Below are 27981 nucleotides of genomic sequence, written 5' to 3' on the forward strand. Positions count from 1 at the left end.
TAGGACATGAGATTGGGGTGAGTGCATGGGGTTGCACTCTTCTTTGATGGCTCCCAATCGGAGTTTCCCAGCATCAAAAATCACTCCTAGAGACCTGGGACCAATTACCCACCTCAGGTCCCCAGGTCGTACTCCAAGCGTGCGCTCTACAGGCCCAACCACCTACTTCCGGCTTGACCCCATTCAGTGAACACACCCCTCCTTTTTCCAGCAATTGGGCCAGGTAGGCTCTTGGGAGGCCATGCCCCCATTTATCGGCCGGGAATTAAGGTGCTGAGACCGGAAGTAGCCGGCCCAGGTCCAAGGCACTGGGTCATAAGGACCTTCACAAAGGTTAGGGGTCTCAGCAATCAGCGGGATGGGAGCTTTCATTTTACAGATAGGAAAATCAAGACTCCCGAGGGCGGGCTGGCTCCGGAGCCTGGTGCCTTCATGCTGAAGGACTGAGGGCTGGAAGCTCGATGTCTGCCCGCTCTGGCCCAACAGTTCATCCTTAGTAGCGACGCCCACCCCCACGGCCAGGCAGGAAAACAGACCAGATGACCCCGGGAAGTGGGAGCCAAGCGCCGGTGGCCGCGCGGCCTCGGCGTTCCCTTCTGCGGTATGGGGAAACTGCAGACCACACCTGAGAGGGGGCTGCGAACCCGGGGCCCCGGAAGCAAGAAGCACTGACCTGTTTTGAGTGAAGTCTCCATGCGGGGAACCGAAGTCCCGGGGCCACCACGGACTCCAGCTGCCGCCGCCAACTCGCGGCAGCCGGCCGGTCGCGCCCACCCCGCGGGGCGCTTCCGCCCGCCCCACGTGACACCCCGGGGAGGGGGGGGAGCGGGGAAGGGGCAGGGACCCGGCCCCGCCCCGCCCCCAGCCCAGTAGCGATCCTTGAGTCCGCGGGCCCGGCCTGCTTGCTGGACCGGTGGGTCTGAGTCTCTCTCCTCCCCTCTCGCTGCTGGCAAGTCCTCTGGTCTCCTGAGGCCAAGTCTGCCTCCCCCTCCACCCCCACCTCCCGCACACGGCCAGCCGAGTCTCCATCTCTCCTGGAGTCTCCCAGCCTCGCCACCCCTTTTCTCGTGAGTCTGCCCCGTGGGAAGGGACACGGACACACACACACACACACACACACACACACACACACACACACACACACGGGAGATGGTGGGGTTGGAGGCAGGAGGACGGTGGTCCCTGAACACCTCCTCTGGAGTTCTTCCCAACCACATTCTTCAAGGGTATCCCTCCTCTATCCCTGGACCCACATCCCCCTGGGAAGGGGTGGCAGGATAGAAAGAGTCCCGTCACAGGTCCCAGCACCCAAGGCTCCTTTAATGAACTAAAAACGGGAAATTCTTTCTCTCCTCCCAAGTACATACAGAAAGGAGAGCCCCAGGCTTGGCAGGCATTTCTGGGTCCTGTGTCTAGGGCACCTCTGGGGCCAGCTGAGTCAGAGACATGAACTTCCCTGGTTTTCTTTTTTTTTTTTTTTTTTTTTTTTTTTTTTTTTTTTTTTCATATACACAATGGGGATATTTGGAAGAAGGGCTCTCAGTAGGATGGGTGTAGGGGGTTACCCTGAGAGAAATGCCCTTAGTTTGAATACCCACTGTATGCCACCCATGAAGGCAAAAATTGTCACCACAGTTTATAAAGTAGAAAATGAAGCTCCAGGAAGTTCCCATGCTTTCCCCAAGTTACAGAACCAGTATTGAGCAAAGCTGGGACTGGAATCCTTCAAGGTAAGTGACAGAATTTCTTGCCCACCCCCAACTAATCATCTGCCTATCCCTTCAGGAGGACCTGACTCTGAGTAGACTATGTCTTCCACCGGCAGGGGCTAAGGTGAACAACTTTCCAAAAGGAACCAGACCTTGGGGAGAAATTCTAGGCCCCAGGTTTGCATAGGACCCAAATTCCTGGAGAGGAGTAGAGCACAGAGCCCTCCCTTTTGAGCAAGAAGGCCACAAAGAAAAAGCCTAGGCCTACCTCCAGATCTAAGAGTAGCCAGGTGAAGCACAGAGCAAGGGGGCTGGCATCTGGCCACTGGAAAGGGGATGTAGGTCCCAGGCTCCACCATTTCTGTTAACACAGTCCTGAGACATTCAGAATAAACTAGGAAGGGAGGGTGCAAACGAAAGAGCTTGGCCCTTCCAGTGCAGTGGAGTCAATGACCCTCACCTGCACACCAAACTCCCTCCTCTGTGACATGCTGTCCAAGCCTCATTTCTGAGACCAATGACCCTGTGACCTGAGACCTTCCCTTCTGTGATGACAGGAGATCATGAGATACCAGCCCATAGGTTGAACCTAAGGGGCCTTAGAACAGGGATCACACAGGAGAACCCCACCTTCTAATCCATGATGGTCAGGCCTGCTTCCTCCCTTAGATCAGCTGAGGGCAACCAGATAGCCTGGCAAAACGGCAAAGTGAACATGCAACAAGGACAGGTGGATGTATGAGTGAAAATGGACAGGAAGAGGGGGGTGATAACCACCCCAGCTACATATGGGGAAACGAGATGCTCAAAGGATCAAAGGCCAGGCAAGCAATAACAACATTAATGAAAGTAATTGAAGAACCAGGGCAGTGGCAGTGCTGGGGCAGTTGGGAAGCAGGCACAGGGATGAGCCAGCTGAGGCTGTGGGATCGTTTATTGGGGCTGTGTCCAGCCAGGCTGCAATGCCGCCTGGGCCCAGCCCAGGGCCCCCAGGAGGCAGGGTGAGGGAGGGGAGGAAGTGCAGGAGGATCCATGCCTCAGGGCTCAGCCCCAGTCCTGTCTCAGTCCATGCAGCAGTACTGCACTCAGGTGAGCGAGGTGTCGTCATCACTGCCCTCGCCACCTGCACCACCCACTCGATCCTCCCGGCTCTCTGCCACTGCACTCTCGTCGATATTCTCCAGCGAGTCCGCGTGCTGCACTGACAGCTCCGACAGCGCCAGGCTGGGCAATGGGCTCTGTTCTGGGTGCAGCCATGGTTTGAAGTGTGGCTGATGCTTCTGCTTCCACTCAGGGTACTTGACGCAGGCCTTGTACATCTTCTTCATGGCCTGCAGACCCAATGCCCGCAGTTTCAGGGGTGGTGGGGCAGGACTACGGGTTTCCCATGCCCCTCTAGCACCACCAGCTTCCCAACCCTTATGGGTTTCATAACTTGGTCCCTCATTCCCTGACGACCCCCCCGCAGTGTCCATCCTTGACTCCACCACCTCACCCTAACATCCCTAATATCCTCTCCCCCAGCCTCCAGACCCCTGAAGTCTCAAGGTCACTCACCTTGGGAGCCAGGAACTGAGAAGATTTATTCACTACCCACTTGGGTAAGGAGCCTAAGAGGACAGGGAAGTATGATGAGAAGGGAGGAAGCAGCCTCAGGCACCCAGCCCCATCTATCCCCTGTCCCCTCCCTCTGCTTGAGCTTCCTGAGAGGCTACCCTTTACTCCATGGGAAGGGACGAGTGAAGCAATCCTATAAACTTCATCTTCCTCACTCCTTCCCACCTCAGACCTCAAGGTCCTAGGGTCAGCTCTGCCTTCAGTGTCCCTCTTCTGAGTCCTAAGAATGCATGGAAGAAAACCACAGGGTCCTAGGTAAACACAGGCTACTTGTGGGTTGAATTCTGACCCACCAAGCTCCAGCCTACCTCTTTCCTCCTTTTACACTGATGTCCCTTCTCATTCTTAACCCTACCACTACAACTGGGCCTAGATGCTCAGCTCCTTCTCTGGCTGTCCTTCCATCCCCTGTCCTGACTACACAGGCTTTGTGTTGAACACCCCAGCCTGGCCTGGCCTGGAATCCACAGCCCAGTTCATTGCCAAGAATCTGCTCTGCCTGACAGTCAATACACTCAGTGAGGCCTGGGAGCCCTGCACTGGGGCCACTATGACCCCAGGGACTTGAACCCAGCAAGGATATTGAAGATTTAACCATCCTTTAGTCACTCATTCAGTCACCCACTCATTCCACATTCACTGTGACACCCACCCTGGACTAGCCTTGGGGTTCAAAAGGGGAGCTCACTCTCTGGGGGCCCAATCATGTGCTAGGTATTCTAACAGGAAGTGGGCCACAGAGCAGGGAGCAGGTACACCCCTGAGCATTAGTGACAGAACAGGTGCTATTTGAAGCAGACTTGGAGGGCTGAATAAGGGAGGAGAGATGTATTTGAAGGAAAAGTCTATCTGGTCAGGGAAGTGGAAAAGTCGAAGGGTGTGGAGGGGCTAGGAAACCTGGGGAGGGGATTCAGACTGTATTCTGAGACATCACAGAGTCAGAGAAGTATTTTAAACAAATGCAGTCATGACAAAATAAGCATTTTAGAAAAATTCCTCCAGTAACTGGTACGGATAGACAAGGTAGCTGAGTATACGGAGAAATGGCATATTCAGGAGCTATGTCAGAGGCAGAATCATTAAGAATCAGAGACAGGATTTGGGAGCTGAAAAAGCGGGAGTGACTCCAGCTGACCAAGTGGGGTGACTGGAAGGCTGATGCTTAGGAGAAGGAGAGGTGGGGAGAGGCGATGGTAAGCTTAGTCTTGGATGCTGGGTCTCAGGTACTGAGCAGACATCCTAAGGGAGAATGTGCAGGAGATCAGTGGCCACAGGGACTTGGACCTCAGCAGAAAGAGATGTGTGGTCAGCTTCCAAAGCAGCCCCAGGCGTGGCTGAGCCCTCAAAGAAAGGACAGGCCTAGAAAACCTAGGCTTCCTACAAGATAGAGGATGGAAGCCCAATAGGCAGACAGCTGGAACAGCCAGTGAGCAGGCACAGATCTGAATGAGGAATGTGAGGGCCCAGGAAGGAAGTTCCAAGTCTCCTCAGAGGAGCAGTGGCTGCCACCCTGGCCCATTCTTTTCATACCATGCCTTTGGGTAGAGATGCCCCAAATACAAAACATCTCCTAACAAATGGCCTCTGGATCCCTAGTAGACAAGCCCATCCCCTGTAGTATAGGGAAGGATCCTGTGACAGGCTGCCAGGGCCAAGCCCTCACCTTTGGGGTCCACCTGGGCCAGGTAGGTGATGACGCAGCTCTTGGGCCCAGTGCTCTGGATGAGGTAGCCCGTCTGGATGGACACAGCTCGGACCAAGTCTTTGCGAGGTGGGTATTTCTGGGGATGGAAGGTACAGGGAGGTGAGACTCAGCATGGGGGCAGAAGAGATGTCTTTGTGATACACACACAGACACACACACACACACACATACACACACATATACACACATACAAGTATGTGTGTATATATGCGCATATACGTACACGCACACATGAACACACACAGACACACACACACACACACACACAGTTAGTTCACATCCTCTGGTGTCCTTGCCAAGCCAGACCTGATGCTGGGGGCAAGGAGAAAGGCAAGAATCAGACCAGATCATCCTTTCCCTTCTTAAGGCTTTCCTTGTTCCCAAGGGAAATCCCCCAGTCTAGGGTCAAGGCTAATGAGTTCACAAAGACACTTGACCCTTTCCAGGCCAGCCATACCTGCCTGTTCTCCCTGCCCAGGGTGATCAAGGTGGCCCCACCTTAGGGAGGGTCACAGAATACTGTCACTCACATCTTGCTTCTTTATTTCCTGTTCAGCTTCATCCCAGTGCCCCATCAAACCAAGGCCAGCCCATCCCATCCCCTTACCACAGAAATGGCCCACACTACCCTCTCCTGATGTGCTTGACAGCCCAAACAGGGAGACAGAAACCATTATCCTCACAGAAAGGAAACTGAGGGTCACAGAGCCCCCTGCCTGCCCAAAGTCACAGAGTCATGGTGTCAGTAGTGGCCCAGTCCTGCCTGGCACCTTGCCTCACCCACCCAGCAGGGAAGGCAGATGGACTCACAGGATGTTTGACTGAGTAGTTCATAATGATGTAATCAGTGCCCATGGGGAGCCAGGAGCGGAGGGTGATGACGTCACGGTTCTTCAGAGGCTTGGGACACCTCCCTGTGGAGGGCAAGGGACAGTTCAGCCAGACCGCTGGTTCTCCTGCCTGCAAGTGAGGGTGTGGCAGAGGCCAGTAACGGAGGAATGCCTAATTAACTGCCAGCCCCCACTGATCCAAACAGGTATCCACCCCACTGGGACACAGTCCCCCAACTGGAACTAGAGAAGAGACAGAGAAGAACCCTTGTCCCTACTGTCTAGCTATCCCTCTGCCTCACAACCTCACACAGCCCTTACCTTGCTGGTCTGGCCAATTTGCATATATGAATGTGTGATGGGAGAAAAACAGTATTATTATGAGTGTGTGTGTGTGTGTGTGTGTGTGTGAAAATATATGTCTGAGAATGTGGCACGTGGCTATGGGTTGTGTATGCAACTGTGTGAATGCATATTTGTGTGTGTGGTCTTTGTTAACATGTGACAACATATGTGTTAGTGAGTGCACACACTCATGCCCAAGCGTCTAAGAGCAGGCAGCCCTCAGTCTCAGCACTCAGGTCTCTGAGCAGCCAGCCATGGGATTGGCCACAGGGAGGGAAGGTGAGAGGAGGAAGCTTGGGGGAGGCCTGGATGGAGGCCAAGGGACTGGGCTGGGTATGCTGCGCCTGCTCACAAGAATAATAGCCCACATCAGCGTTGACAGTCAAACGGGCGATGTCGAAAGTCTCAATGACGTTGCTGTCCCACTTCTTTCGGTACTCAATGTCGTGTAGGACATCGTAGAGTGTCTCTGCTGGTACATCACGGCACTCCATACGGCACTGCAGACAGACATGGTTGTCAGCATCACACAGGGCTCAGAGCCCGAGCCAGGGGTGGGGAGCAGACAGGCAAAGGAGGAGAAGGAGAATAGGATCAGGGACCTCTGAAGCCTTCCTCCTGTGCCAGGAGACAAAGCCCCTGTACCCAAAGATCACCTCCCTGTTCTCAACCTTCCTGCAGTCTCCTCTAGGAAGCCTTCCCAGCCAGACCTTCCATTTTCCCACCCTGAGATTCTGTTCATGCCCTTCCAGACCCTGGCGAGCTCCTCAGGGGCAGAGGCTCACAGCTGATTCAACATGGAACATGGGCTGGCTACATGTCAATGAAATGAGAGCACAAGTGAAAAGACAAATGCCTAGATGGAATGATGGCTTCCCTCCCATGGTCCTTATCACCCAGCCATACCACTTGTCCACCTGTATGTGTGTTTTCATTTCGCAAATATCTCTGGATGTCTTAGTATTTATTAGTCTCGCCCTCAAAGAGCTTTCCATCTAGGGGGAAAATAGCCAAACGTAACTTGTTTTATTAACCTTCCCAACAACTCTGCCAGACAAGAAATCCAAGGAGGAATTTGAGGCTCAAAGACTTTAGGTAATGTGCCCAAGGTCACCCGCTGGTAAGAAGTAGTGCCAGGATTTAACCCAGCTCACGTGTCTGGGAAGCAAGTAAAATCAGAACCAGGTTTCTCAAGATTTGCAATCAGCATGATGAAACTCAGTCAATTACTTATTCTGTGAATTTTTTTTTTTTTTTCACTAAAGAGCCCAACCCTCAAGGTCAGGTTTGCCTTAGCAAATGGACAAGTTTTTTTGTGTGGTATAAAAAGGGATCCTGGGTTGAGGATATAACTTATTAATGATAGAGTACTTGCCAAGTATGTACAAGATCGTGGGTTTGATCCCCAGTATGGAGGAAGGAAGGAAGGGAGGGAGGGATGAATGGAGTAAGGAAGGAACAGAGGGAGGGAGGGAGGAAGGGAAGGAGGGAAGGAACAAGGAAAGTTGGTCTTCCAGAACTGGCATTCAGAGTGTGGAGAACCCACACATGTTACTTTCTACTCGCAAGGGGATGCATGCAACCATACAAAGGAGGGTTTACATTGACTTGAGATAGGCCTTGGCACCACTAGTGGTGGCAGAAAGGCCACACCACACTTGTATTCTAGGCACCCATAAACTCATCAAATCCTACACATAACTTCAGATTACAGAAAATACAGAGGACAGAGGAACAAGCTAAGTGACACCATGAGAATACAACCAGACAAAGCCAGATAGTAAGACATTCTTTAAAGCTATTGGCCTGGTCTCTTCTGCAGGTCAATTTCATATTGACAGGTCAATGTCATAATAAAGAAACTGAGTTTAATAGTCATACATAGGACATAACAGCCACATGTAAAGTGTGATCCCAGACTGCATACCCATCTAGACACACCAGCTATAAAGGACATTTGGGGGACAACTGGAGAAATGTGAAAGTGATCAGCATAGATGCACTAAAAATGTACACAAACAATATGGTGGGAGAGTTCTGCCTGATTAAAAAACAGGTTATGAAATGGAATGTACAGGGCTGGGGATGTAGCTCAGTGGCTTGGGTTCAGTTCCCAGCACTGAAAAAAACCAAAGGAATGAATAATCTCTTTATGGGAGAAAAAAAAAAAAAGACACACATGCACACTCTTTTTTTTAAAAGAAAAAAGGTCAGGAAGCCAGGTGAGGTGGTGCATACCTATAATCCCAGTGACTCAGGAGGCTAAGGCAAGAGGATCGTAAGTTCAAGGCCAGTCTCAGTAACTTGGTGACACTCTAAGCAACTTAGTAAGACCTTGTCTCAAAATACAAATAAAATGTCTGGGGCTATTGCTCAGAAGTAAATATCCCTGGGAACAATCACCACAAGGAAGGAAGGAGGAAGGAAGGAAGGAAGGAAAGAAGGGAGGGAGGGAGGGAAGGATGTCACTAAAGAAGCCCAACCATTGAAGTGTTAACAGTGGCAATCTCTATATGATAAGAATATAATGGTTTTATCTTCTTTTTGCTAATCTATATTTCTGATTTTATAATACTGCTTCCACAATAATGAAAAAAAATTTTTTTCAATACTGGGGATTGAACTAAGGGGCACTCTACCACTGAGTTACTCCCCAAATCCTTTTTATTTTTTATTTTGAAACAGGGTCTCACAAGGTTGCCTGGAGTGATCTTGAACTTGTGATTCTCCTGCCTCAGCTTCCTGAGTTGCTGGAATGTGCCACCCTGCTCAGGTAATAATAACACTGTTAAACAATAAAGTTTCCCCAGAGATACTGGGGGGTACACTCACCGTGTGCCATATACTATACTAAGTGTTTTATGCCCATTACCTCATTTTCTTCTCAGAGCAATGCTCTGAGCTCTTAGCCCCATTTTAGAATTAAGAAAACTAAAACCTGGACTGGGGATGTAGCTCAGTGGTACAGCGTGTGCTTAGCCCAGGTGAAGCCTTGGGTTCAATCCCCAGCGCGCGCGCGCAAACACACACAAACACACACACACACGAAGTCAAAGGGCAGGCCCAAGCCTGCAAAGTGTGACTCTGAACAAATTACCCTTCCTTTCTGCTCTGTTTGCTTTTCTGCTGCATGATGGGGGTTTGACTAGATCCAGTCACTTAACTAGCAGCCCCCAGTTTCAGCACAGTCCTGAGCCAAAGGAGGCAGAGATGAATCTGAGGCTTGTCCTTGGGAAGCTTCCAGATGCCTAAAGTACAGGAGGAGACCTGAAATGCTCAGGCCCAGAGGAGATTTGTTCCTAGGATGGGGGGGGGGGGCTCAGGTTTCACAGAGAAGCTCAGTCTAGGAGTGAGGTGTTTGCCAAGTGGTCCAGCCAAGGCAAAAACCCAGGGGTTTGCCTGGTACTCTCCCAATTTTACAACTCAAAGTCTCGAATCCTGGGTAACTCCTTAATCCCAGGCAAACTAAGACAGTTGGTCACTCTACCACAGGTTAAATCTGTGACAAATTGTACTAAAATAATTATAGCAACAGATTATACTCCATTGAGTAAAACAAGAAACAAAAATGTATATGAATAAGGAATGTTTGATGAGGAATAGGGTATTCACAGTTTCTAAGTGCCTTCCTATTACATATTTATTAATTACAAAGGGAAAATGAATAACTTTATACATTATACAGAAGACTTGCAGATACTACCTCAACCAAGAGATCAAAGTGAATATCGTTAGTAACAGGAGACACTACAACCAGATGTCACCTGATAAGACACACTGAAAAGAATTCAGGAATCACTTATGTGGTATGTCTGCCAAGGGTGCATAACATTAATTATAAAGAAACATCTGACAAATTCAAAATGGGGACATTTTACAAAAGAACTGGCATAGAAATGCCATGATTGTAAGAGCCAAGGAAAGACTGGAGAACTATACTAGGCTGAAGGAGTGATATGAGTGAATGAGTGAGTGAATGAATGAATGAACAAAGTGATGAATAGGATGCAAAGGTGAGAAAGGGGGTTGGAGAAGACAGCAGAGGCCAGATGGGCACCACCATTAGGATCCAAATAACCCTCCCTTGAGCAGCCATGCAAAGGTCCAGGTGCTACACTAACATTCAGCATGTGCTCACCCCTTACCCTAAACTTTTGTTATCATTCCTGTGCTACAAAACAACACTGAAGCCCAGAAAATTAAGCAACTTGCCCAGATCACACAGCAAGAAAGCAAGAAGGCAGGAATACAAAACCAGGTCTTTTATACCTTAACTATCAGGGAGCATTCAGTGTGGCTTCTGAGAAAATCATGTTTCTCTAAATCCAAGTTTAGAAGCTGGACTGGTTTTACAAGTTCTCAAACATGTTATCCTGAACAGTGGATATATGAAGGGACAATGAGAACAAAACTCTACTTCTTAAGTTAGAATCCAAACTGAAACTGCACCTTCTCTGGAGCCAGGCTTGACGCCACCCCAACCCCCATCCACACTCGGCTCGATGCACACAGGAAAGGGCTGACGCTGCCCATCCTCTTCCCAGAGACTACTGGATCAGGGCTGTTGTGGCTCCAGAGCCCAGAGCCCTCCCCATTCTGGGACAGCAGGCAGGAAGCTAAACATGCAGAACCACAAAACAGAAGAGGGGCCCACTGGGTGTAAACACGTATAGCACTTTATCTTGAAGATAAAGAGGGAAACTTCAAAGATTTCCCAGGCAGACTCTTGTGGAGGAAGGGTAGCAGCAGGACCCTGCTGGGAAGGTGAGAACCCTGGCCGAAATGGCATAGGTGAGGAAACTGAGGCAGGCTGAGTGCCCAGGTCAGGTAACTGTCCACAGGCACACCAAGCCCATGGCAGCTGGCGTGGCTCCAGGCCAAGAAGCCTTTCCACAGCCCCCAGGAGGCAGCGGCTGGGTGCCATGTGGAAATTATATCCGCCTTTGTTCCCGTGCTGGCAGTGGTGGCCATACCCCATAAGGTGTAATTCTAAGAGGCTATGGGAGGGACAGGTGCTAGGGTAGAGCTGAGTCACTATAGACTATGAGTTAATCTGTGACCAGACCCCACAGCCATTAGGTCATGGGCAAGTTAATTCATCTGACTGGAACCCTTGAGCTCCCATTGGAAATTGAATGGGAGGTAGGTGCTTGGCCTAGAAGCCATGGTGGGCTACAAAGCTTTTAAAGCCTGGTTAAGGCAGAGAGCCTAACATGCAGCCATTTTACAGTTGAGAAAACCAAGAACCAGAGGGAGCAGGTGTCACCAGAGAAATTACAGACTTGTCCCCAGCATTCTAACTCTCCAAAACCTCATGAGACGGAGGTCCTCATGAGTATCTGGGATTGCCCAGAACCCCTGGGAACTCCCCTCCCCTACAGAATCCCGAGTCTCACAGAGATATAGGCAAAAGGGACTGGATAGCAAGGAAGGCCACAAGGGAAGACTTACATGGCCTTTGAGACTGGCAATCCTCTGATCCAAACTCCAGCTCTTCCACTTGGGCACAAGATTTAACTCTTATTAGACTTAGTTTCCTGACATGAAAATGGGGAATAAAAGTACCTATTCCCTGAGGATACAGTGATTGAATGAGATGATGTATATGAAACGCCTAGCCCATAGTGAATGCTCAAAAAATGGCTGGTACTACTCAGAAGGCTTCCTGAGAAGCCATTCACCCTTCCACTCTAGAATGGATAAGGTCAAATTTGCATGGACCTCTTTATAATTTGTGCCCTGGGCACCTCTTGATTCACTCTGGTCCCTGACCTTCTATTCATCCATTCACCACATTCTGAAGACTGCTGTGTACCAGGCCTGCAACTGAATAGTAAGGAACCAACCATAGACAAGCCAGACCTGGGTCCTGCCCCAAAGAGGCCCCCGAAATGGAATGATAAGAGAGGCTAGGACCCAAACACAGAATGAGCAGGTTGAAAGGGGGAGGTACTGTGGGGGGGAGGGGGCAACTGAGCCTCAAAAGATAAGGAGCTGAGGCACTAAAAGGGCACAGGAGGAGGCCTGGAGGCTTAAACAAGTTCAGAGCAGGATCCAATGCCCAAGCTGTCTCTCTACCCCTTGCCCAGTTCCCAGCAGATACTCCCAGGGATCTCTACTGCAGGGAAGGTAGGAGTTTCTCCCAAAATCCAGAGGATGGCCAACTAGTTAGGAAGGGAAGTCAAGTCACCTCCATGGAGCTAAGCCCTGCTCTTGAGAGTCAGGGCAGTAACAAGTATATGGACACACACAAATGGACCCGAGTCTAACCCTTCCCACAAGACCTCACATGGTGGTCTCCAATATCCTTGCCCATGGGATTTGTGGGGCATGAATTATCCCAAAGTCCTCAGAACCCAGGAGATGATCTCTTCAACCATCACTCTGGAGAACCTGAGGCCCAGAGAAGGGTAAAGGAAATAAATATCCCATAGACTGTACTAACTTCAACACATAACATTTCAGCACACAGTTCTGTAATGGAAGTAACTGTTAAGCAAATTACCCTTTCCCAACAGAATCATACTCAAATAAGAGGAAGTATTCAACAGGAGATGGGGCTTAAAAGATCAAACCAATCAAGCCCTGGTCAATAATCCTAACCTCAACAAGCCCTACCACTTGCTTTGAGTCACTGAACAACTAACCATCCCACAAAGTGACAGGAATGCCTGGACCATGGACCCCCTGGAGAGCTGGCATTTAGCAAACATCAAGGGTGCCAAGCTGCATTCTTTTGCAGACATTACCTCTTACCCTCCAACACCTGGGTGGGAATCATCATCCCCATTTAACAGATGATGAAATGGGCCCAGAGTATTGGCCAAGGCCACATAGCTAATAGCAGTGGGGCAGAGAACCAGTCAGGTGTTCCTGACTCCAAAGTACCATGACTTTCTGCCACCTGCACCAGAGTAGAACTGGCCCAGCTAAAACAAACAAGCTAGAAACTGGGGGTTTGGTAGTTATTAGGCAGTGTTTACTGGATTCAGAAGGGCTTGCTGACCAGGAAAGTCCAGCTCACAGATTCTTCCTCCAAACAAAGTTCCTGACTCAATCCCCAGACCTCACTAGTCTAAAAGGCAGGACTGTACTTTTCTGAAACCCAGGGCTGGGGTTCTGCACCTGGAAACCCCCTCTGAGAACCCTTCCCCATCATGTTGCCCTGCTGGTCCCAGTCAGGCCCCAGACTCACAGATTACCCAGCAATCTGGGTGGTCTGCATCAGACAGGCCCTGCCATGTTCTGGCTGTATGGCCTCAGCCTGGACAAAAAACACAAGGTCTGCCAATAGGGATCATTCTCCCTCAGAGTGGTACTAATGAGGATCAAAGAAGACTTGTACATAAAGCCCTCTGTGGTAATTGCCCTTCCTAGAGCTTCCCAGCAACTTTCTCTGACTCCCCAGGCCCTGTCCAAGGAAGCCTTCCTGCTAATCCCCAAAGGGCAGGCTATAAAAGGACTAGGAACAAATTTTTTAAAAATTAAAAAAGAAAAAAAAAAAAAAGAAAAAAAAACTGCCAAGATCCCTCCAAAGGGTGGGTAGCCAGGAAGGGGCTGACAGCTCTCCACACCAGGGCCCTGAACAGATTTACCCACTCCACCCTCACAACCCACAGTCAGGCCCTGTCCTCACCATGTTGGACCAGAAGAGGAAGCTCTGAGAGGCACAAACTGCCCAGGGCACACAGGAGGTCAAAGGCCCGGCACCAGGGACCCTCTGTACCACTTTGCTCTCAGGGCCTGCTTACTGTCTTACTCCCAAACCCCATGAGGTTAGCACAACACTGAGCTGAGGGAGATCTTCCACTTGCCTTGAGGTTTCTGGGGGCCCTAGAATGGAGACTCCCAAGACTTTGACCTTCATACCCTTCCCCATCCCTCACAAAATCTTCAAGAGATGTTTCAGGGTACTGGCTTTCCAGGGTGCTTAAGAGATGTTCCAGGGCAACAAAGGGGAGGAGACAGGCATGGTGGCACATGCCTCTAATCTCAGCAACTCAGGAGGCTAACGCAGGAAGATTGAAAGTTCAAAGCCAGCCTCAGCAACTTAGCGAGGCCCTAAGCAACTTAGTGAGACTCCATCTTAAAAATAAAAAAGAGCTGGAGATGTAGCTCAGTGGTAAAATGTCTCTGGGTTCAATACCCAGTATCAAAAAAAAAAAAGAAAAAAAGAAAAAAAAGAAGGGGGAGGAAAGATGTTTATCAGTCCTGCCATAAGGGGTACTGAAACACTTCCTCCTACAGGTCTGCCCAAAATGCTACCTTCCCCAGAACTTCCTCCCATATTTGGTCTTCAAATTTCAACCTGCTGTCTGCTATCCAAGCAGCCCTTCCTACCCCTAATTCTTCAGGTTGGGCTGGAGTCTGTTCCTCCTTGTTTCCTCCACCCCCAGGCCCTCCCTCCATCAGCAGGCACCGAACTGCATGAATTCCCCTGCAGTGCTATGGCTCCTTGTTCATCTTGGAGTCCCCTGGCACACAGCAAGTACTCAGTTAAGACCTGCTATCTGAGTGGAGGGATGAAGAAGTGACCCAACAAGAGGTTATGCCTGCCCAGATACTCACAAGGCTGAGGCAGGAGGATCACAACAAGTTCTATGCCAGAATGGGCAATTTAGCAAGATCTTGCCTCAAAATAAAAATTTTAAAATGGGCTGGGGATGTAGCTCAGCAGTTGAGCACTTGCCTAGCATGCATAAGGCCTGGGTTCAATCCCTGGCACCACCAAAAATAAAAATAAATAAATAAATAAATAGAGCCAGTGCCTGTGTGAGCTTCTCTAATTCAGAACACTGGGCCTTAACCCAGGGCCCTCAGTACTCCTGTGCAATTCAGAAGGCAGCTAGTCATAAGAGCCCTGGATTCCTATAAGTCTCTCTGCCTTTAGGATGATTGCTGCTTCTGCTGTCATCAAAGGAATGCAGGGGTTGGGACTCTAACACACAGATCCAGGGGAGATTCTGGAACTTGCTTTGAGATCTTTAATGGCTTTGATTAAAAAAAGAAAAGAAAATTATCTGGACCCAGTGCCATGCCTGTAGTTTCATGAGTTTAAAAAAAAAAAAAAAAAAAACCCTAGGAAAAAAATTATACTGAAGTACCAATTTATACTTAGCAAATTAGCAGAAATACATAAATATGTTGCTTATGTGGGTCTAGCTCAGTAGTAGAACACATGCTCAGGGTTTGATCATCACCAAATAAAACAAAAACAAAAACAAAAAACAAAGAATGTTAATGGTGACAGCAAAAACTAGTTCCACTATTCTGGAAAACAGTTTGGTAAATATTCTAAAAAAATCATAAAAATATGTCTTTCAAATCAGTTCCTAGATCCCTAGAACTAGAAATTTACACTCAGGAAAAAATTTAAAATAAGAAAAATGTTCTATTACGACATCATGAGTATACTGAATGAGTTGTAATTAGTAAGTTACACTGAAGAACCTGGAACACCAGCATCAGCAAGCCCAGTTTGGCTAAGAACAACACATCACCTTAATGATTACTGCACAGTCAGTGAGGGTCGTGGACTCCCCCAGAGCACAGGCAATGGTCACACAACTCTGTACACTCAGAACCCAGAACAGGCCTGGTGGTGAGCAGCTGCCAGAAATTTTCATGAATTAACAACTCTGTAGCATTAAGAGAAACTTCTACTGATGAAACGTTAAATGAACAAAAACAGGATACAAACTAATACCTGTGCCATGATTTAAACTATGTATAAATTGTACCTGTGAAAGAAAGCTAGAAGGAACCAAGGAAAAGTTCTAGGTGATTTATTTTTCATTCACTTATTTATTTAGAGACAGGGTCTCCCTAAGTTGCCAATGCTGCCCTTGAACTCATAGGCTCAAGTGATTCTCTCGCCTCAGCTTTCCACATAGCTGGGAACATAGGCACCTTCCACCTCACCAGATCCCTATTTTTGGATTCTTGTTACTGTAGCTATAATTTATACAATATATTTAAAAACACCCTTTTGGAGGAAGTACTAGGGATTGAAATGAAGAAAACTATGCTGTATGAATTTTTCAATGTATCAAAACGAACCCCACTACTGAGTATAACTATAATGCACTAAAAACCAAATTTAAAAAACACTTTTAATTAGAAAGTGTTGCTCTGAACCCCAAAGTCCTTGTTTCTGGACCTGAAAGTACAGGTTCAGCTAAGCTGGGTCCCCAGGCTGTCTGCATGACACTGAGGTAATGGAAATGCTCCACAGCATCCTTCTGATTGAGCTAACATGCCACCAAGCTCCTCCAAGGCTGCCACTGTGCAGGAACCTGGAGCCAGAAGGGATTGGGTCACCCACCCATGGGCAGGGGGTGAGGTGGCCAAAGGGGAAGGAAGGGCAGGGCAGGAACAGAAGGAAGCAAGAGGCATAGGTGCAGAGAGGGGCATGAAAGCTGAGCCCTGGAAGATGACCAGAAGAGCAGATGGGCACCCAAATGAAAAGGGGTAGGGGGAGAAGTTCCTGGCAGAGAGAACTAGAAACAGTCAACTGGTCAGGAGAAGGAGAGGGCATATGCAGTAGCATGAGGTAACCCAAGTGATCTGGAGTGAATAAGGACAAGGTGAGAAGTGGAGCTGTGCCTTGGGTACCTCAAACGCTTCATTCATTCATCCACTCAACAAGTGTTAATAAGGTACCAGCTCTGTGCCAGATTCTATGCTACTTTTATAGACTCACCTAATCCCATACTTTCAATTGCCTGAGAGAAGATTATGCCCCTTGGTAAATGGTAGTTCAGAAAAGCAAAGTAGAGGAACCCATTGTGAACCAAAGTCCATCCCAGACTCTGTTTTGTCAGAGACTCAAGGAATCCTAGGTAAGTCAGTGCCTCGCCAAAAGGGGACTGTTCTCAAGGCATCCGTGCTAGAGCTTGGGACTTTGGTGTGGATGAAGTGGGAAATGGATGTTGGAACCAGCCTCTGCCTGGGTAGGAGGAGCTGGAAGGACACAGAAAGCACATGTGCTATGGCCCAATGCAAGGTCTCCTTCCCCTCCTTTGGTTCAATATTTCCACCTATAAAATGGTCAGGCAGTTCCTATGGCCCTGTCCTCTGATGAGAAGAGGAACTGACAACAGCTACTCCAAACTCATCTTTCCACAAAAGTGGGCTCCCTGAGACTGTATGGAGAATGGAGGTGTTGCTGTGTCTCCCTAGACACAGCTCCCCAAACAGACCCAGCTGGGCCCTCTGTGCTGCTCTCCAACCAGGGCTGAGTGACTCATCCCTGCTCTGCCTCCTCCCCTACCTCCCTCTGGTCTCCAGCAGCCTCTAGACCCCCACCCCCACCCCAGGCTCCAGGGCAGCAGGCCCCAGCTCTGCAGCAGTAATGAACCTCCTGCTCTGACACTGACCTCCTGCTCTAGACCTCCTGCTTCCTCACTCCTATTCTGGGGGAGGAGGGGGAGCCAGATGGAGGAGAGAGAGCTGAGAAAGAGAGGCAGAGAGTGGGCGAGCCTAGAACACAAGACAGAGAGAGGTCAGGGCTGCCACTGGACATCAAGACACACAAAGAATAAAAGGAGAAACACCTCACAGGACTTCAGGGATGGCCAGCGGATGACACCCTCTGAAAATCTAGTCAGCTCCAGACTTTATCTTCGTCAGCCTCCTGGGCCTCAGACAGCCAACAGGCCTCTCAAGCTCACCATGTCCAGTGCCATCACATTTCTTTTCCCAGTACTCACTCTTCTTTCCTGCCCTCCCCTCCTGCACCTGGAACCTGGGCATGATTCTAGACTTACTTCTTACTCTTCAACTCTTGCCCCTTGGGTTCTACTCAGACTCAGCCTTCCTAGAAACCCCTCTCTGCCCACCCAGGCAGGCCTCACCATCATTGTTTCAACCCTATAGCCACATCCTCTTCTTTGGCTTCCAAGACAACAGTTCCCTGTAGCCAGGGAGCTTTCTAAAACCACAGCTGACAATGGCACTGCCCAGCTTGAAAGCTTCTGCTAGTTTTCTCTCTCTCTCCCTCCTGCCCCCACCCCTCTCTCTCTGTGCCTTCAAGATACAGTCCACATTCCAAAATGTCCTCCCCACCCTGGCTCTGTCCCCACTCTTCCTTATTCAGCCTTGTACACCTACCATACACAGGGATCCTACCTCACTGAAGGACTCACAGGACCTCCTCAGTTTGCTGCCCGACTCCTGCTAGGCCACCAGGCACCACCCAAATCCCATCTCTTGCTGAAGGCCTCTTTCCCTCCCCTATCATGCTGTCAGTTATTAGCCCCCTTAAGCCTCAGTGTAAACCTCGGTCCCAGTACTTCTCTGTCTGTCTCCCCACCAGGTCTTGAGTCTTTTGGGAGGAGGGCCCAGGTCTAATCCATCTCCAGGTCCCCAGCGCAAGCACAGTGACTGGCAGAGTGGGTAGGAGGCAAGAGAAGAGGTTTGTTAAATGAAAAATAACTGGGAAAAACAGAGAAAAAGGGACAAGAAGCAGTAAGCATAGGAGAGGGGAACAAAGACAAGGATAAAAAACACACCCAAAAGGAACACCTTGAGACCCACAGACAGTCCCAGAGATAAGGACAGGAGGCTTCACTGGAGGCAGAAAGGGGAAACCACGGCAGAAACAGAATTGAGTCAGGAGGTGGGCACTGCCAAGAGACATTTGAGGAAACACAATTGGATCAGAGACAACTCTGCTTCTGCAGTGAGGGGGTGTGACTCACATACACAGAGTAAAACCAGATACAGAAACACAGTCTCACACTCAGAGGCACAGACACAACCATAGGCACACGCACATGCATTCAGTATAGATTGACTGATCCTTGTCTGGTGCCTGCTCCAGGGCTGTCAACAGGGCAGGAAAAGAGGGGATGGGTATCCTGGTACCTGCCTTAGGGGGTTCACAATCCATCCAATGAGTCCACATCACACACACAATCATCCACAATTCAGCTCCACTCACAAAAGCCCAGACAGAATTCTCAACCCCCCTCACATCATCCTGTCCTCATACACCATCATTTGGTTTCTTATTTAATTGTTTGCTTCCCTTTTGCTTGGTTCCCATGTAAACCCCAAGACAGCAGGGTCCAGTCTGTGTGGTTTGATGCTAACTAAATTCCTGGACATAACACATACTTGGCAAATAGTATGTACTCAGTAAATGTGTGGAATGAAGGAATGAGTGAACACATGCATGTTGGAGACACAGAGAGCTCCACCCCCTCTGGCTAGCAGGCCTCTGCCTCCAGACTCATCGCCTCCCTCATTCAGTACCAGGTACCTGGCAATCTAAAAGGACCCAAAGACAGAGGTGGGGGTGATCCAGAAGATGGAAAAGGGGATCTGAGAGAGCCAGTGGCAGATGGGTGTTGTGACATGAAACCCAAAGGATGAGATTAAGTGGCTTAGGCACTATAGGGGAGATCTGAGTCAGGAGTCACTCCCACTTCTCAAAAGCGCAGACATTGTCAACTGGCCCCAGACATAAGCATTCTAGAGAGATATCGGAGGTGGCAGGTACCTGCCTTTAGCAAGCCCAGGCTGAGACAGGAAAGCAACGGTATGTTAAAGTTCCAGAGAAAAGTGCCAGCTGCCCTGTGACACCTGCCTCAGCCTCTCTTTAATGACAGATGAAAGGAACCTATATTTGGCATGGGGCCCTCCATGGCCATGTTTCTGAGTCTCCAGGGGCTCCAGAGCATCAAAGTCAGTTTAAGCATGCCAAGGGGAGGCAATGAAGAAGAGTGGGGACATCTCTAGCCTGACACCTGGTCTGATGCCTTGCCCCCACCAGTTGCCAGAGCATGATCATCTGCCAGGTGAAAGGCAAAGTTTAGGGGTCAGAACTTGAATAGGTCTCTACTCCCATCTGTCCTTGGTGGCAACGTGGCTCACAGGCCCATGGCCACTGGTCCCTCAGAAACAACCTGGAGCAGTCCAGCCAAGAACCCAGATCCCCACAGAGTGCCAGGCCTCTGGGGTCATGAAGCATACAACTCTGGCTCCAGGCAGCCCAGCCAGGCATGGAGACGCAAGGGAAGAAAGAAAACCCAGCTGTCTCCAGGACTCGCTCCTTTCTCTCATCTCCTGAAACTTTAAAGACTCTCGGCTGGAAACTGAGCTGGGGCTCGTTAAAGTTTAAAAGCCAGAGCCTGGGGAGCTGCATGTGCAGGACAGAAAGCCAGTCCAGAGGCTGGGGATCCTCGTGTCCCAGCAGGGACAGATTGGAGGTACCCCCAACCCACTCCCAGGGCAGGTGCCAAGAGGATGCATATCCCTACACCTTACATCCCAGCCTGCACTACACTTGACAGTTCACACATTGCACAGAGTTATGCAGTGACCACCATATCCTCTCTGTTACCTCTCCTAAATCTCTCTGGATGTGATTTTTAGCTCCACTCCCCACAGCCCTGCTTTGGTGTAGGTTTGGGACCTCTTCCTGGACACACAGAGCAGCAGCAGTATTTCCCACCTCCTCTAAAACCCTTCTCTGGGACCGCAGGACTTTTACACTCCAGGACCAAGGCCCCCAGTCTAGCTCTCTATCCTCCTCCATTCCCCATAGTCAACCATTTGTAGTTCTCCAAATGCACTGCCTTGTTTTCTGCCTCAGGGCCTTCGCACAGATGTTCCTCTATATGGAATGCTCCTGATGCTATCAAACGTGTACTTCTCTTTCTCCACTGAATTCCAAAGGGATTGCCTCAATGTTTCTCTTCTGTGAGACCTTCCCTGACTCCCAAGGCCTGACCCCTCTGGGTTTCCACAGCTTCTGTGACAAGTGTCTGTCTCAGCATCCAACTGGGAGCTCCTTGAGGGCAGGGTCTGATTCCCTGCTATCCCCCACCTCCAGCCGAGATCCAGGCAAGGAAAGGCTATCAGGGAATGTTCATGAATGAGCAAATGAATGAACAAAGTGCCCAACGAAGTCAGAGGAGCACAGTGCTACTATTCACCTTTGAAAGATGAGGAAGCTAAAAGCCTAGGCAGGGACAACTTGCCTGGGGTCACATAACCAGGACTCCTGTGCTGTCTCCCCTATATCCTCAACTCAACCAGGCACCTCTGGCAGGAGGGCTTCCTAAAACCTCCATTCACCTCTGACCTTTCCCCTCCCTGAAGTCCCTACTCCAAAGTCTGGAAACTACCTGGGGCATGATCTCTAGTAGCCTGTTCCCTAAAGACAGCTCTGAAGCTACTTCTTCCAGTTTCCCCCATGCCAAGTCAGTCCAGAGCTAGCCAGGGAAGGGGTCCTCAGGGCCTAATTCTGAATGCAAAGTCCCCTTCTGGCACATATTATCAAGACCTTAACATTCATCCTTACTCTGTATCCAGCAATGAAATCTTCGTACCCTGGCCTAAGGTTAATAAAGCCTCTACCCAGAAATTTTCTGTAGAGATGAGGAAATAGCCCCAGAGAGGGCAGAGGCCAAGCCTGAACCTGAACTCATGCAGTCCAAGGCCCTAAAACCAGATTAACTCCCACCCCTGCCACCACAGATAAGAAAATAGACCCAGACAGGATGGTGGCACACACATATAATCCCAGCTACTTGGGAGGCTGAGACAGGAGAATCGAAGTTTGAGGCCAGTTTGGACAACCCAATGAGACACTGTTTCAAAATAAAAATAAAAAGGGCTTGGAAAGTAGCTCAGTGGTAGAGCACTTGCCTAGCATGTGTGAGTTCCTGGGTTCAAGCCCCAGCACCAGGGGAAGAAAAAGAATAAAAGAATAAAAGAACCTAGAAAGGTAAAATGACCCCAAGGTCACCTAGTAAGGACTATACTCTTGCCCAGCTGGGTCTCCTCCAGAGTGCCCTCCCACAGTGACAGCACAGGGTGACCCAAGGCTGAAGGGAAAGATAGTTCTGAGCCATGGGGTTCCAGAGAGAGAAGGGCTAACCATGCTAATAACTAGGTCCAAGTGCCAGAAAACTCAGCCTTGAGGATCCAAGGACCTGGTTCTGACCCAGCTTCAGGTACCTCTAGCTGTTTGGCCTTATACATGGGAACCTCAGTTTCCTGTCTGCCTGATGAAGCTAATAGCCCTACCCTGCAGGACAATTATGAAGGGTCCTGGCCCTGGCCCTACCTTCCCCAAGACACTTGTACGTCTCACAGACTGTAAGAAGTAAGAGTAAGGAGGACCCATTGGCTAAGAGTAAGAGCCCTTGGAGATCCCTGAGTGAGCTGTTACCCAGGGAGCAGGAAGAGGCACTGAGGGGAAGGGAGCAGGGAGTAAGACCTGAGCACTGACTTGAGCCTGGAATCCACAGAGTCTATGATGTGGGGGCAGGTGGTCAGTGAGACAGGGCTGGGAGGGGGCCACTAAAGCTTCCTTCAAAGGGAAGGGGAGGGGCTACAAGACAGGAAGTCAGAAGAGACAGGTCCCTACTGCCCAGTTTCCTGTGGCAAGAGGAACTTCAGGCTTTCTGCCACACTCCCACAAAAGACATCCCACACCTGCTTTAGAACCAAGGCCCTCAAGGGCCCTCCAACCCAGCCTGCTCCTGGCCTAGGTGTCGACTCCCACTAGGCTCCAGCCCTGCCTCTTTAAGTTGTCTGTGAATATGTACCCTAAGCAATAGGCAGGGGTCACCTAGCATTTGTTCCCTCTCCACCAGATTCTGGAAACCTGAGGAAGGGTCCAGTTCTCATCTTCTGCCCCCTCACATGGCTAGCCATGCACAAGACTAGGCATGTAGTAGGTATAAAGAGTCCTGAGCACATGACCTCCAGGGCAGGGCTGAGTGCAGGCCATGTCATCTGCTGTCTGCCCTCTGCTCCTCATCTCTCCCCCATGGCCCTGGCCAGGCACTGAGTTCAGAGGCTCCAGGGTCAGGAGGGGCCCCACTGGCACAGATGGACAAACAGTCCCAGAGACAGGCGGGGACAGGTCCACGTCACACATGGCAAGAGGACACCAAGCTAAAACTGGACCCCAGATGGCCCTGGTTGAATGATAGACCATAATTTCCAAGTTTTCATATCTTATACCACTAAGGGAACCCTGGGGGAACAGGCCTGAACTTTGAGAGACTTGGGTTCGGGTTCAGGGTTCCAAGCAGCCCTTTGCCTTGTATAAGGATCCGTGTTAAGTGTCCTGCCTCTGGTAATGAGGCCTGGACTATCAGGAGGCAGCATCCGCCAGTACCCAGAGCACAGTACAGGCCTGGGGCCAGGCCACAAGAAAGGGGAAGAGTGGAGGTGGCCTCCAAACATTCCCTTCCTTTGACCTGGTTCCAACTGCTGGGCCCAGAGCCATGGTGGCTTCTAGGGGCCTCTGACACAGGAATAGGGAGAAGAGGAGAAATCAATCAGGTTAATAGGTGATGGACCCCCCCCCTCACCCCCCCTCCACACACATGCCTTTCCCCTTCTATCATGGGCACAAGGCATGTCTAGGGGCAGCTGCCTGGGCAGGAGAAAAGAGACAGGAGGGGAACAGAAGCTCAACGAACACCTGCGGTTGAGTCCCAGCCTCCTGGGATGACCAGTCATCCCTGGAACTCTGGCTTCAACCCTGCAGTCCTGACCTTGACAAGTCTCTCCCCTTTGTGGGCCTCAGCTTTGTCATCTATCAACAAGAAAGGGATGATGAGAACATTGTGTTCTTGGATTCTTCAAAGAGTTATTGATGGGGTTAAAGGTCAGATGTTGCCTAATGATGTGAGCTCATGCACAGAGGCTCTGGAGCCATTGCCCCAACTGCTGTATGACCTTAGGCAAAGGACATCTTCTCTTTCAGCCTCAGTTTCTTTGTTTGTAATAAGGTGACAGGCCTACTACTGCCCATGACTTGTCTGAGGGTGAATTAGTAAAGGAGAAAAATGCTTGGTTCAGAGCAGGAGCTCTTATCAGAAATAGGATTAGCTGCATGGCACCTGAGAGTCCTGGAATCTCGGGGATGGGTAGCTCAAATAAGGCCTTTTCCTAGCTCCCAGAGTTCCATCTTTTGCTGAAAGGACAAGGAATGGGAGCTGGCACTTGAGGATGCTTATGACCAAGGTGTGAGTCTCCTCCCTGGGACCAAGGCTTTGCTCACCTCCTGTATGGCAGGGAAAAGATCTAGGGGCAGCATGATAGAGAACAAGTAAGAGAGTGGTAGGACTGGGAGGCTATACACATCTGGGCTCTAGGCCAGCTCTGCTGGAACTTGGCTGTGTGACCCTGGGCTGGCTCCTGACTCCTCTGGGCCTCACTATCCTTACCTGAACCCCATTGTGGGGGAAGGGGAATATTAACAGGGCTTTCAAAGCCCCTCTGGCACCTCCAACCTCCTTTCAGTCTGAGAGAGAAGTAGGGCCAGGATATACACCCTGCCCAGAAGTCCACCAACATCCCGTTTTTCTAAGCCCTCACTCCAAGGAAGGCCATCTGACAAGTTGACCTGGTTACATGGGGTCTGCTGTGGCAGACTGGCCCCCAACCTGCCAACTCCAGTGCCAGGCTGGGTGCGTTTATTCATTAACCAAGCCAGATTGGAGAGGCAGCTCCACCCTGTTGACAGAGGGTGGGAGTACCCACCTCCCAGAACCAGGCGTAGTGGGGAAACTACACTTTCCTACGACTCCCTCCGCCGAGTACTGCCAGCCTTAAATCCTTCTCAGGTCACAACGCAGGCTCCCTGTAGCCACCTTGCTCACCTTTCATTCACTGTTGTTCCTTAGACCCTTCCTTCCTCCTTCCCTCAACCACATCCCTGCCCTTTTGGTGCTGGATGCATGGGGAAGAATAGAATATGTCCATGCTCCCCTCATGCAGCACCAAGCTGGGGTCCTACCAGCTGCCCTCCCCTTCCTTGCTCCTCAGTTCAAACAATGGTTAGGCCTTTGAGAATACTAGCCCAGGGTCCTCAAGGCCTGGACACCCAGGCACACATGAAAACCCAAAGACAAAGAGGTCAGATAGCCAGGGTAGAGGCAGAGAGTTGTGGAAGGGACAAGAGAAGGCAGAAAGAGCAAAGCCATGTACATCTGGCGGACAAGATGGACAAAGCAGTAAATGATTAAGGACATTTGGGCAGAAAGGTACAGGATCAGAAGGGAAAGGTCAGAGAGCTCAAGTCTGGTGTGAGGCAGGATACCCAAAATAAGTCAAAGTTCAGGTCTCAGGCAGGGGGAGTTCCTCTCTAAAAAGCCTAGTGTCCTAGCCCCTGGCAACAGGAATATATTCCTTCACATGCTCCAGAACAGAAGGGAGAAGTGGGCAAGGGAAAGGAGGCCTATTGCCAGGAGCCCTCTGAAAGGAGACCTACCCAGCCTCAAAATGTGGTACTCACAGCAACACCAGGGTCTTCACCAGCCTCTGCCCCATTTACCCATCAAACCCCAAATCTACCTCATGGCTGAGAGAGGAGAAGCATGAAGCTGCAGGGAAGTGAGAGGATGGCTGTGAGGAGCTGCTGTGTCTGCAACTGTCCTCTGAGCTGGCCTCTGACCTGATCCCAGGTTCCCTGTTTCCCTAGCCCACCCCAGCCTGCCCCAGTGCAAGGCAGGGACATCGAAACCCTGCCTTTGGGATCTGCCAGTCACAATCTGCCAGCCACAAAACTGAGCCCCTGCTGGAGACTTAGGGAGCTGCCAGGGAGGGAAGGGAGAGAGAAGGGGATCAGGCAGGAAGGATCAATGTGCAGAGCTAGGGGAGGAGATCCAGCTCAGGCTGAGCGGACCAGGAATTAGGGAGAAAGGAGATCAGTCTCTGGCCTGGGGTGACTCAAGTCAGGGGCCAAGTGGAGGCTTGTTGGGCAGAGGGATCCCTGGGGGAAACCACTCTCCTGATAGGCCTAGCAGCAGCTCCCCTCCTAAGTACCCGGGGGTGGGGGGCTTGCCTGGCTTTCAACTGAGTAAGCCAGAGTGGGTCACATCCCCTCTCTCGGCCTCAGTTGGCCCATCTGTATAATGGAGACTTGGCCCAGTAGACCATGCCTCCTCCTGGTTTCTGGCAGGAGACTTTCTGGGCCCAGATGCACCCCCAGGAGTCTGTGGCGCTGCAGCAAGAAGAGAAGACTCTGGGATGAGGGAGTAAAGTGTGGTGGAGGCTTCAGGTGCAGTAGTGCACCCCTACCTTGATCTTGTGTAGAGTCCGATCCATCTCCATCGCCTGCACCCACACAGACACGCCAGCCTTGCTGTAGGTCAGGTTCCAGCCCACCTCAGCCTCACACTCTGACCGGAAGCTGCGGAAGTCCTGGTCGTCCGGCACCTGGACACTTTCACGGCCCAGGACAGGCCGAGGCCCTTGAGGCTCTGTTGAGGCCGCTGACTTTTCCATGGGGGAAGAGGGAAGGCCCAGCACCGTGTTCCTAGTCCGGTTCTCCTGGGTCCTCCGCGGAGGCTCCGACAACGTTGTCGACGCGGTTGCAGATGCTGACGCCACCTTCCAGGGACCTGCAAGACCGGTTTGGGGACCGGAGTCAGTGCGCTGGGAGTGCGGGTGGGGCTGCTGGGGTCCAGAACTGGTGTGGTTAGGCAGGGGCTGGCCCCTGGGGCAGGGCGGACGGGCACAGGACAGTCACGGGGGCCACCCCCATGGAGCGACCCCAGACCTCTCTAGGGCCGGCGCGGGGACTGCGTATCGGGTGCGGGTGGCCCCGCGGAAGCCTGTCGGGACGCGGGGACCCGAGGTGACAGACGGTCTGGCGAGGGTCCCCGCGCAGTGGTGGCCGGACCGGCTCAACTAACTCGGCAGCGGCGCGGGCGCAGGATGCGCGCGGGTGAGCGCGGGGGCGGGGTGGGGAGCCGGCCGGCGGGGCCACTCACCTGTGTCCGCTGCTCCGCCGGGGCCCGCCGGGGCCGGGGTGCGAGCGCCTCCGCTGCCGCCGCTGCCCGGGCGACCGGGGGCCGCGCGGGGGCCCTGGGGGGAGGAGCAGTGGGTCCCGCCGCCCGGCCCCGCCCCGCACCCCCCGCCCCGCGCGCCCCCTCCCGCGCTCCTCCCTCCGGGCTAGGCTGGGGGCTCCGGGGCTCCGCTCGCCTCGCTTGGTATTTTCCAGGCTGCGGAGGTAAAGCAGACCAAGCTCCGAGCTCCGAGCCCCGCCCCGCCCCGCCCCGCAGGGTCCTACTGCCCGCCCTTGCACGCCCCGGGAGGGGACCCGGCGCGCGCGGGGGCGGGGGTGCAGTCCTCAGGCAGGGCCTGGGGGCAGGGCGAAGAGTGGCCAAGATAGAGTGGGCTCTCAGAGAAAGGAAGGCGAGGTGTTAGAGAGGGACTCTGGAAGTTAATTATGAAACCCCCTCTTGCCGTCCCTCTCCCACCCTCACAGGTGCACACCTCTACAACAATCTATTACATACAGGCACACCGTCCCCAGAACAATCCGAGATCAAGATGGGCACGCACCCCCACGATAATCAAGAGGCTAACTCGCAGGGAAAACCAGCCCCACAGCAACTCAGGGATGCCCACAACTTGCAACCCCAACAACCAAGAGGCACACCAAGCCTACACACACCCAACCCACTTCCCATTGGAGTGTGCAAACCCAGCCAGAAGTTGATCTCACAAGACTCAAGGTTCACAGGCTAGCCAGACTTGGGCAAAATCTCCACTCTAGTCTCACTCCCACTGAGAGCTTTTACCAAGACTCCTCCAGCCCCTGACTCTGGCCCTTGTCCAAAGTTACCGTTCCTCTGCACACATCTCCCTTGTATTAGATTCTCAATAACATCAGGCCCCAAACCTCTGAGGATTCCTGGTCCCTTCCCAAGCAGAATTGGTCAGAGCTCCATAGCCTCTGGGGAGATATGTCCACCAGCATTCCAGTCATCTCTTCCAACCTAGAGGCTGCCCCCTT

The 27981-nt window shown here is 51.2% G+C and overlaps 1 protein-coding gene across 1 annotated transcript; it reads right to left on the reverse strand.

The window, feature by feature from the left end:
- Positions 1–2625: 2625 nt before the first annotated feature.
- Positions 2626–27192, reverse strand: STARD10 (StAR related lipid transfer domain containing 10). The gene is made up of 7 exons (XM_079103792.1): positions 26954–27192; positions 26259–26581; positions 6559–6706; positions 5842–5945; positions 4990–5107; positions 3267–3319; positions 2626–3040 (listed from the first exon to the last, which is right to left on the reverse strand). The coding sequence occupies exons 2-7, from the start codon at positions 26463–26465 to the stop codon at positions 2795–2797; spliced, it is 876 nt and encodes a 291-aa protein (XP_078959918.1). The 5' UTR covers positions 26466–26581; positions 26954–27192; the 3' UTR covers positions 2626–2794.
- Between the last annotated feature and the right edge of the window lie 789 nt (positions 27193–27981).

The sequence above is a fragment of the Sciurus vulgaris genome (genome assembly GCF_902686455.1).
Source record: "Sciurus vulgaris genome assembly, chromosome: 11".
Lineage (NCBI taxonomy): Eukaryota > Metazoa > Chordata > Mammalia > Rodentia > Sciuridae > Sciurus > Sciurus vulgaris.